The sequence below is a fragment of the Pogona vitticeps genome, chromosome ZW-PAR (genome assembly GCF_051106095.1).
Source record: "Pogona vitticeps strain Pit_001003342236 chromosome ZW-PAR, PviZW2.1, whole genome shotgun sequence".
In the NCBI taxonomy this organism is placed as follows: domain Eukaryota; kingdom Metazoa; phylum Chordata; class Lepidosauria; order Squamata; family Agamidae; genus Pogona; species Pogona vitticeps.
The window spans coordinates 6,435,307-6,445,839 of NC_135800.1; the positions used below are offsets into that span (position 1 = coordinate 6,435,307).

At 46.7% G+C, this 10,533-nt stretch overlaps 1 protein-coding gene across 2 annotated transcripts; it reads left to right on the forward strand.

The window, feature by feature from the left end:
• The first annotated feature begins 14 nt into the window (after positions 1-14).
• Positions 15-10,057, forward strand: MORN5 (MORN repeat containing 5). 2 transcript variants are annotated; one of them, XM_072984509.2, is made up of 5 exons: positions 15-185; positions 1,114-1,261; positions 1,843-1,954; positions 2,454-2,585; positions 9,287-10,057. In XM_072984509.2, the coding sequence occupies exons 1-5, from the start codon at positions 37-39 to the stop codon at positions 9,364-9,366; spliced, it is 621 nt and encodes a 206-aa protein (XP_072840610.2). In that variant the 5' UTR covers positions 15-36; the 3' UTR covers positions 9,367-10,057. The 2 variants fall into 2 exon arrangements, with proteins under 2 accessions (XP_072840610.2, XP_072840611.2); XM_072984510.2 differs by having other exon boundaries at positions 42-196.
• Positions 10,058-10,533: the final 476 nt, after the last annotated feature.

Sequence of the window (10,533 nt, forward strand, 5' to 3'; positions counted from 1 at the left end):
TGTCACCTTGGGCTGAGCGGGTGTGGCCCAAAGGGAATGCCTCCGCCCCCTTTTGGCCCCGCCCCTTCTTTTAACCCTCGCCGGGCGTCTTGTTGCCGTGGTGACGGACGCTGGCCCCGGGCTCCCTGGCCTAGTCGCCCGTGGCGACCATGCACCACACGGGCAGCTCCTACCGTGGGCAGCGGGTGAATGGCAGGTGGGGGGGGGGGGAGAGAGATCGTGGGTCAGGCCCAGCGAGCCTCTTTCTCTCTCTTTTTTTTTTTACAAAAATTAAACATCCGTGTACACCCTGCACATGTGAACCGTGCTTCTTCCGTGTCAGAGTGGCGCGGGAGGATGCTGAAGAGTGCAGGGACAGACCTTTGGAGGAAAAGACCTTTGTGGAGTTATGATTAGCACCAATAAATGTCGACAGACATTATTTGTGACCCTTGCACTGCAGTGTAGACATTTCTCTCTTTGTTATCATCATCATCATCATCGATCGTTGTTTTGTTAAATGTTTTTGTCCTGCTTGTTTTCTATGTTCTCATACTGTCCTCTCTGGTTTGAGCAGTCTTTGTTGTTCGTTTTTTTCATCCAAGAAAAGCATTGGGTCCGATGGCAATTTATATATATATATGTTAATTGCATTTTAATTGTTTTGAATTTTTATTGTATTTTAAATGTTTTAAGCCACCCAGAGACCTTTGGGTAGTGTGGGCGGCATATAAATAAATAAATAAATAAATAAATAAATAAATAAATAAATAAATAAATAAATAAATAAATAAATATTGAAGCAGCCTATAAGTGTATAAAATAAATGCATCACTGTTCTTATTATTATTACTGTACTCTGATATGTCCAGTTAATGATTGATTGATTGCCCCTTTTTATTGGCTTGCTTTTTCCATTTTTAAAGCTTAATTTTAGACATTTCAATGCTACGGGTTACTATTTTAATATATTGTTTTATTACGATTTTTCTCTTTGTTTTGGTTTTAATGCTACGAAAGGCTATAAAATGGTATCCGTGATTTACCCCTCCTTTAAGTGCATCTTCAAGACTAGATAATCTGAATTTTTTTTAGTTGGTAGGGTGGAATTAACCCTTCTTCTCTCTGTGACAGATTGGAAGGCACCGGGACATATACCCTTCCCACGGAAACCAAATACGTGGGTGAGATGAAGGATGGGATGTTCCACGGCAGAGGGACCCTGTACTTCCCAAGCGGAAGCAGATATGAAGGGACTTGGGAGAATGGTATATCCATAGAGGTACGCCCACTGGCCTGTTATAAGATGTTTTAAAAACTTCTCCCGTTATTTAACAGGTGAGCCTGTCTTTGGAAAGCCTTCTCAAGGTATCTCCACCTTTGGAGGCAAACCGAGTGCCTTCTTGAACACCCTCACTTGATACCATCTCTCTTGTCCACCAGATGAGAGTTGTAGTCCAAAAAAAACCCACTTTTCCACCTCTGCTTTTAAGGTCATTTCACCCCCCCCCCTTGAATTGCTTGCTCACTTTAAAAAAAAAAAATCTGAAATTTGCTTTCCACCTGCCCAGTCTCTGCCATTTTCTGGGATTGTTTTATAGCTTCTGTTCTTCAAGCTGTCTCTCACTCATAACATGTCCGGTAAAAAAAAAATGGAGGACCAGAATATCACCTTATTTGACCCTTGGGGGAAACACAGGTGATTTTTTAATCCGAATTGCAGCCACTGAGGTTTAGGGCAAGGTTTTACACTCTGCTCTGAAAGCTTGTGGGCTTCTGAGGGTCACTGTGGAAAACCAGATGCTCTTGCCTAATCTAGTACAACTCTTTGTATATTCCTTACCTTGAGGTTTTCCTTCACAGGGCAAATACACCTTCGCAGACGGCCTGGAATACCAAGATGAGAGATGGCATTACTGCGATGGATACGACAGAAGGTTTTATACTGAGATCTGCAATGGCCTGAAGCCAGCAGGTAACTTTACTCAGTCACCTTGCCTGATTAAATAGGTTGGTTGAGTTTCTCAAGAGAAGCAAACTTGGGAGAAGAAATAGCCTGAAATTTAGTTGATGACCACTATGCTTGTTGAGGCCCACTAATACCGTTAGGGCTAGGAGACAACTAGCCAAAATCATCCCTTTCTTCCTTATTCCTGAGTCTATTGTTTTTATTATTGATTTATTAACAAATGCTCCTACAGAGGAGTACATTAGAACCAGGATATATGAGTTGTTGGATTTGAACTCTCAATATCCCCCAGCCAGCATATCCATTCTGCCATTCAAAACAAAACAAAAAGGGGGGGGGGAGGGGGCAATTCCCAAGTTCTGAATACTGTACGTCTAATCACCAGTCTACATCTAATCAGCCTCCTGTAGAGCCTCCAACAGCCTCCCATAGATTTGGGACATCTATATGTTTCAAAGCTGGATATTTACACCTTTATATATGTATGTCTATCATCATTTCCAAGGCAAATCCCAGCTGACAAATCTGGACCCTCCACGGACGATCCCTCCGGGCTGCTACGACTGTGGCGATGGTTTCTATAATCCCGAAACCAGAGTGGTTACCGATTACCATCACCGGTTTTTGAGGAACGCAGGTACACCCGTGCTATGAAAACAATATCCATGTTACTTATTTTGACCCACATTTCCTCCAAGAAGCACGCAGGGTTTTGCATCTTATCCTCACGCAACCCACAAGTGCTGGTGAAGGTGAGAAAAAACCACCCAGAAAGCTTAATGGCCAAGGTGAGATTTGAACCTGGGATTCTTCGGCCCTGATCTAACACCTTAGCTGTTTGTGTTAGGTCAATGGAATATACCTGCCACGAGTCACTTCATGGCCTGGTGGGGGGGTTAGTACTATTTCTGCCTGCCCAACCTATGTCCACCAGAGGAAAGGGATTACAGTTCCCACCCTCCCCTGCCAGCCTAGCTGATGGACAGGGGACTGTGGTCATTTTGGTCAAATATATCTGTTAGGCACTAGATTGGGAAAGGGGGCAGTCAGTGTCACCTCCCCGCTTGGGATTTTGGGTATCTCATCTTCTGCTTCCAACCCATAAATCTGGATCATTGTTAACGGCTCCTGGTGGCACGGGTCCATCATGCTGGAATGCCACCGTCCGCTGATGGGTCTGATAAGTGAACGCTTTCCCCAAAACACAGGAACCCAGACAGATCAGCCCAGGCAGGAACGCCTAGAAATTCCTTCCTCCTCGTCTTCTTTTTAAAAATAATCTCCGCTTTGAACTCTCCTTTGTTACACTTCAGGGGCTATAAACTTATCAAGAGCGCCAGGGCTGCCAAATCAGCTCATTGTGTGTGTATATATCCCATTTTTGCCCGTGGAGCATCGAGGAGGGCCCCCGGTGCTCCTCTCCTTTGAGGACGTGGGTGTGAAGATGGGATGTGGCTCAGAGGTCCGTCCCTTCCTTTCAGGGGCACCGACACAATTGAAAGAGCCGGGACTCGCTTGACATCAGAGGAACTCCAGAAGCCCCAGGAGAAGTTGTTGGGAGGCTCAAGGCCAGCGAGGGGACAGAAGAGGCTGGCTGATAGCCGGGCGGTGTGCGAAATAAGCCAAGGAAAAGGGCCCGGCGCGAGAGGGAACAGATCCAGGGCTGCTCCTTTACAGGAAAGACAGGAAAACCCCATCAGGTCTTGGAAGCATCAAAAGCAGATGGCAGGAAACATTGAGAAAACCTTCGGCAGCCAGCTTGCTGAAATGATGCCGCCTTTCTAAAGAGCTGGGTTCGAGGAGGCCACCTTTTGCCTAGCTTCCCTTCCCCCCCCCCACCCCACCCCCAATGCAAAGTTTGTGACAAAGTCTAGAAAGAAATCATACGATGGACAGGAAATTTAAATCACAGTTTCAAAATGAGGAAAGCAAATCCAGAGTAAGGTCTTTGATTTTGTTGAAGGAACGGGACATAATTCTTCCTAAAATCTGAGTAGAGATATCAAGGGCCTCATAAACAGGTGAACCCACACGCATGTGCATACCTTCTACAGACTGCACCAAATTCCTTCAGTCCTGCACTCGATGGCCTGTGATGCCATAGAATACAGACTATCATCAGAGAGAGAAGGTTCTCTAGCATAACACTGACAATGCAGCTGCTGCAGAAGAAGACCAAATTTGAAAAATTACTGGACAGTGAAGAAGAAAAGGGTCTTTGCAAGAAAAGCCTGGGGCAGCTATAATCAGGAGAACCGAGCTGGTTCTGATCGTTAACGCCTGGAGGGAGTTACATCTGTGGAGCAAAACTTCTAGGATCCTTCAACCAGCAGGCACAGTGGGAACATCCGATTCAAACAGTGAATTTCCCAAGCTCCGTTGAGAAGATAACCTTAGGGAGAAGCCGTCTGCCTCTAGAAACTAGAAAGGAGGTGTGGGAAAGGGCTCAGATGGCAGGATGGTTTCCTAGCCGAACCTCTAAAGTTCCCTGGTGGTCCTTCCATCCAAGCACGAATCAGGCTGGACCTCCCATCATTTCTGAAATAGGACAAGATCAGGCACTTTCAGAGTGGCATAGCGCTATAGCACAGCAGGGATAAAACCTGGCCGTTTCTGCATGCTCACGGCATGCTCTAGCGCCGAGATGTGGCTCTTATTCATCAGGGGACAGGGGACTCGCTGTGGCCTTAAGGCCACATGAGCTTTCTCCTCCTCCTCTTCTTCTGCCCCTCTCACACTTCCCAAAGGTGGGAATGCCAACCACGTCTAGCGCTGTGCAATGCCAGGATTCTGACCTTGTTCTTGTTTTTTTCCCTGGGCTGGCATATGCCTTCACAGCCTCTCTCCAAACAGCGCCTAAGTGCCCACCTGGGTCTTTAGAAACCAGAGTAGAAAGTGGCCCTTGAGGCAGAGGGCAATTTAGTCCTTGTTGCTTTTTCCTTCCTTTGCCGCTCCAGATTCCAAGGAGGCCACCCCCCCCTCACCCCACCCACAAAACTGAAACTACGGACCGCTTTCCAGAAAAGGAAAATAAATGGAAATGTGGGGTTTCTTTTCATACCTTTTTTTACAAATCGAAGGTGTCGGGGCTTTGATCCAGCACTGAAAGTCCCTTGCAGCTTATTTTTATTTTTTAACGTTCAATGGTATAACTTCCACCCCCAACTCTCCCTCTCCCTCTCTCTCTCTTTTTGCTTTTGTATATTTAATCATTGTGAATTATAAGCTGTGTGAAAGATTTCGGCTCTCGGGCATTTGCCAGATGGTTGATTCTACTTCCCTCTCCCCACCCCACCCCCAGCACTACAAAAGACATAATGTTTGTGGCAAGCCCTGAGAAATGGTTGGTAATCAGTGTATTCTTCCAACGAACGGGAGCCAGACCTGTTTGCAAGAATGTACAGCTTTTTGCAGAAATTAATTGTGAGCATTCTGAGACTCGGCTTCTGGGCACAACGAATTGAGTCCAATTGTTTTGCCAGTTTCCAGCATGAGCAGAGGAGATGGGATGTTGTTGAGGATGCCCCCCCCCTTTTTATTTTCTTTTAAACATGGTATAGTTTGTTGTCAATGTATTGATCGGTTTCACCCTGGGCATGCGAGGGGAAGACAACTAGAGGGGGAAATCTGTGCAGTGCAGTTCTATCCTATGAATGTACAGCTGTTTCCCCCAGAAAGCAGGGCTCCTTCTTTCAAAAATGTACTGTACATTCTTCCTGGTGGTGGTGAGTTCTTTGATGGTTGTACGAATCACCTTGGTACATAGTGGCTCCTCCATCACTGGAGGTGTTTAAACAGAGGTGAGATGGCCATCTCCCAGCGGTGGTTTGGCTGCACCGATGGGGTGGACTAGATGACCCTCCGGACCCCCTATGAACTCCACCATTCTGTGGTTCTCTGGTCCATCCCCTTGGGGCTGTGGTTTAGGCAAATGAGGTTGAGAGGTAACACACAAGAGCTGTCTGTGGATGTCAGAAGGGCATCCTGTGGAGGATCACGCCAAACTTTTCTCCTGCAGCTCCAGAGAGCAGGGGCCTGAATCGGTGGATTCAGAGAAGAAAAAACAAGAGATGCTGACTAAACCTTAGGAAGACTTTTCTGGCAGTAACAGGTGGCTAGCAGTGGAACAGGTTGCTTCGGAGGCTGGTAGACTCCTCCTTCATTGGACGTTTCTCCTGCTGAGCCTCTTAGGCTCTCTGCCTAATCCAGGGCTGCTCTGCTACCCAACCTGAGCCTCAGACTACAACCTTCCTCATCCCCATAAGTCCAGTTTTTACGTCCATCCAGACACATGGGGAAATCAACGCCATGGCTGCCTGCTGGCAATCCATTTCTCTTTCCAAAACACAGCAGTTCATCCTTTTTTTGTTGTTTTGCATTGTACCCCCTTCACCCTCCCTCCAGCTCCTGCTTGGATGTAAATGTGTCATCATCCCCCCCCAGAAAAAGGGGGGGCAACAGAAAAAGAATGAACTTTTTAAAGGGTAAAATGAGCCGCTACAACAGGATTCTCACCCACAACACAGAGAGCTGGCTAATTGCACCAGAGGGATAATTTCCAGTTGATTAAAGAGTATTTGTATTCTCTTCTACCCTTCTCCCCCCCCACTCTCTCGCTACCAGTTTTTTTAAAAAAAAATGGAAATTGCATCTGAAGATGAGGCTGTGCCTCGGCATTCGTATTAATAAAGACCCAACAACGGCGTGGTGCGCACGAGGAAAAAAAGTAATTACAACTTGCTGTCCGAGAACTCTAATCAAACTCTGGGCTTTAATTCCATTTGAAATATGGATGATAGTGCCGCTCGCTGGCTCTCCACGCTCACCCCGGTACGGCGGGGTGGTGGAAGCTGCTGCAGGGGAAGCAGCGGCTCAGGAGAGCCGGAGGGGGGGTTGCCGAACAAGCAGCTGCCTCCCAAAAGCTTGGATCGGCATCTGTGATTTAAATTGTTAGCTGCACAGTCAGGTAGAAGTGGGTAGAAAGGGTGGTCGAGAGGCTGTTAAGCCCCCTGGCCGCCAATTACAAACAATCATGGAGGGGCCTGCCGGCTCGTTCAGTACAATAAACCCAGTTTGTCTAGTTGCAAGGGTTAAGGCTCAAGAGGCTGCAGCTGCGCTGATTAAAATACCCGGCAACTATGGCCATTATCCGCCGGAGGCCTGCTCCTTCAGGGTGGCAGGAGGAGTAGGCACACCACGGCTCCGTCCCTTAACTCTTTCGCTTCTCCCAGGTGCCAGCCGGCCCGTTGTGATCCAGGACCTGCGGCTTTATGGCCCCCGTCCTGAGTCGGACATCATTTTGCATCCCGGCCTTTGGTCCAGTGCTGAATGAGTCAGGGCAAGGACTAAGGCTCCCAGCATCCCCAATCGAGCCCAGCCAGTCGGACTGTAATCCCTTCCCACCCATCCAAAAAAGCAACCTGATAAGCAACTAAAGGTTGACTACTGTCATATCATCGTGGACATGCTGGATGCCGTGTGATTTTTTTTGGAAGCTAAGCATGGACCGGCCTGGCTCATAGTGTGGATGGGAGACCACCAGGAAACACCGAGGATCTCCAGGTTGAGCTGCAGAATAATCCTGCCAAGGCATCACTGCTGCTGCCGGTCAGAGAGAGCACCATCAGCTGTATGGATCAATGCTGTCACTCCAGTATAAGGCAATGTCATCTCCTCCTATTGTTATCCCGCTTAGGCCGTGGTCACACCAGCAAAATGTTTTCTAGTTATGCCCCATTGATTTCGCATCATAAATTTGCAGTGGGATAATGCAGAACCACTACTGAATTTTTTACTCTGCATTATTTCCTGTCCTCCCGGAGGCATCTCCTTTTTTATTTTTTGATTCGGTCACATTGCAAAACATTTTGTTTCGTTACAGTGTGTGTGCATGACTGTACCGCACCTTTTCTAAGGGAAAGTCGCCAGAAGAGGCTGCGGCCGCTGCTGTCATTCGACTGACCCTTATTTATTTCCCACCCCCAAGAGTGTTGATGCATCAGGAGAAAAATATGTCAACGGCCCCAGCGACAGAGGAAACCCAGAGGGGAAATAGGTCAATACTGAAGTGTTGCCAGCCATAACGCATCAAATGTAAAGATATGTTGCAGAAACAACAGCAAAATCCATGTTGGGATGCACATTCTGGACTGCGAAGCAATACAGAAAAGTCCGATGTGACGGCAGCTTCGCAGCTTCATTGTTGCAAAGCTACTATAGTTCATTGTTCGGACGTCAGCTCCAGCCATCTCCCAGTTAGCACTGATGTTTCTTCCACCACCTTCCATTCTGCTTGGCATGGAAACGATCTACAGTTTGCAGATGATGCAATCCTTTTCGAGGTACAAAAGAACCGGAATTGACATTCCCCCCCTCCAAAAAAATAATAATCTATCACTGGCATTTAAAAGACAACAATTGCTGGGAAATTATCTTGCGTTAACTCTAAAACGAACTGGAAATTTGCACTAAAAAGAAGTTCTTAACAGATTTGGCTCTGAAATAGATTTTCCTGGGAGCCTTTTTGGATTTCAGCTTCTGATTCAGGAAGCATCCCTTTTTAAAAATGAAAAAAAAAATACTGTTGAAATGAGCAAAATGGGAGTCCCCAAGCTAGGATAAGGTCTATTTCTTGACAAAAATAATAGAGAGCCGTGGCAACTTCATTTTCTAGTTGCGCCAAACTTAACGGCTAATACCTCCTCGCAAGATGGTTGTTCAACCTTAAGTCAGTTTCACAGACAAATCAACCCGCACCCTCAGAAGGGAATTAGTAACAACCACTTTTGATCAGTGCATCTGTACGTTCAAGATAATGCCTATTTTTTCCTATACTGTTCTGATTCTGCAGAGTTTAATTTAAAAGAAAATAGCCTTTTTCTTCTAACGACATGTGGTTGTAGGTTTCAATTTTTGAATTGCAAACATGCACCGCGAGTCAACGAGAAAAAGATTACTGGCAAAACTTTTACTTACCTCCCAAAATAACAGGTTCAGGTTTTTTTTTAATGGAACAGTGCCCCTCAGGTGTTTCGACTGCTCCAGAATGTTGTTTTTATTTTGTGAGGGTCTTCCCCCCCCCACTTCCCACAACTTTAGCAATCATTTTCCTTCACTAATCTCTGCTAAAGAGCCAGTGTGGTTTAGCGGATGGAGTGACCGACTAGGACTCAGGCCTGAGTTCGAATCTCCACTCAGCCACACAAGTTCACTTGGGTGTGGGAAATGGCAAAACCATTCCTCAAATCGCTCACTTTCCTTGAAAACCTGATTCGGGCCAGTACAAGTTGGGGGTGACTTGGTGGCATGCAGTGACATTTCTGCTCATTTGATCTTCAGATGATGACGAACACGACTGGATCGTGAGAACCTGCCGGAAAGGTTGGGACGAGATCATCGGCTTCAGGCCCAAAAAGTGAGCCCGCCCGGCGGAGGGGGCCTCCGGAGAGAGAACCAGGCGCCTCGTTTGAACCTTCAGCTTCCTTGTGCAAAGTCTCAGCACCTGTAATTTCTCCATTAGGGTCGTTTTGTATTACCTTTGCTAACAAAAAAAAAAATTTTTTTTTGAAAAAAAATGTATAAAGCTGCACTTCATCAGTTCTGTTAAGAGAAAATGGTGTGATTAATCACCCGGCATTTACTCTAATACTTCCCATGAGGTGAGCAACCAGCTTGCTCCTTTTGTATCCCTATTTCTGAGCACTAAAGAATTAACTCGGAAGGCGGCCTTCCCCGGTCTCTCAAGCCCATATTATATGCCCGCCGCACCGACACCCACCCGCCCGCCGCAGTGGATCCTTCCCTCTGCACTCGGGTATTAATTGGGTGTTGTAAGCGTGAACTCAGGGACTACGGTTTTTAATCACCGGTTTGCCAAAGGGAGAGAATGGAACCACTTCGCCGTTCAGTTCACACACAACCCCTAAGTCCTAAACAAAAGGTTTCGGAGACCTTTAAAAAAAAAAAAAATTGTCTGAAGCGCAAAATAAAAGGGAGTGGCAGCCTTTTCCTTCACGTAAAGTGCCAGCACTTTGACTTGCCTTAACTTTATTTATTACACAAATAAGACGTTGACAAAGCACAACAATAAAAGGTCGGTAACCAAAACAAGACGTGGGCTGTACAATTTTTAAAAGTGCTTTACATTCCACCACCACCCCTTCCCTGCCCCCCTCCCTCCCTCTCTCTCTCTCTCTCTCTCTTTTTAAAATAAATATCCGACTTGACAGCTTGCTCTTCGGAAAGGGTATTTTTTTAGTCCGCGTCGCTGAGACACGCGCAAAACGGCCACGCACGACGACACCACGCCACCGGCTCGTTGTCAAGGAAAATGTTGGTGGAGGCTCTGACCTTGCCATCGCCTGGCTGTTCCCTGGCATCTGCAGCCTTTTAACCCAGCTTCTCCAGCGGTCCTTGTCCAGGAGGGCAACCCCCCCCAACCTAATATGGAAGAAGACCTCATTCCGTGTCTTCCAGAGCCCCATCAAGCCTCTATCAACCTGTAAATTGAGCCAATTTGCATATATTTGCATGATTCATCCCGGAAAAGGGCGTGTTTGCCAAGGTGTGGATGGAGGGACGAAGGT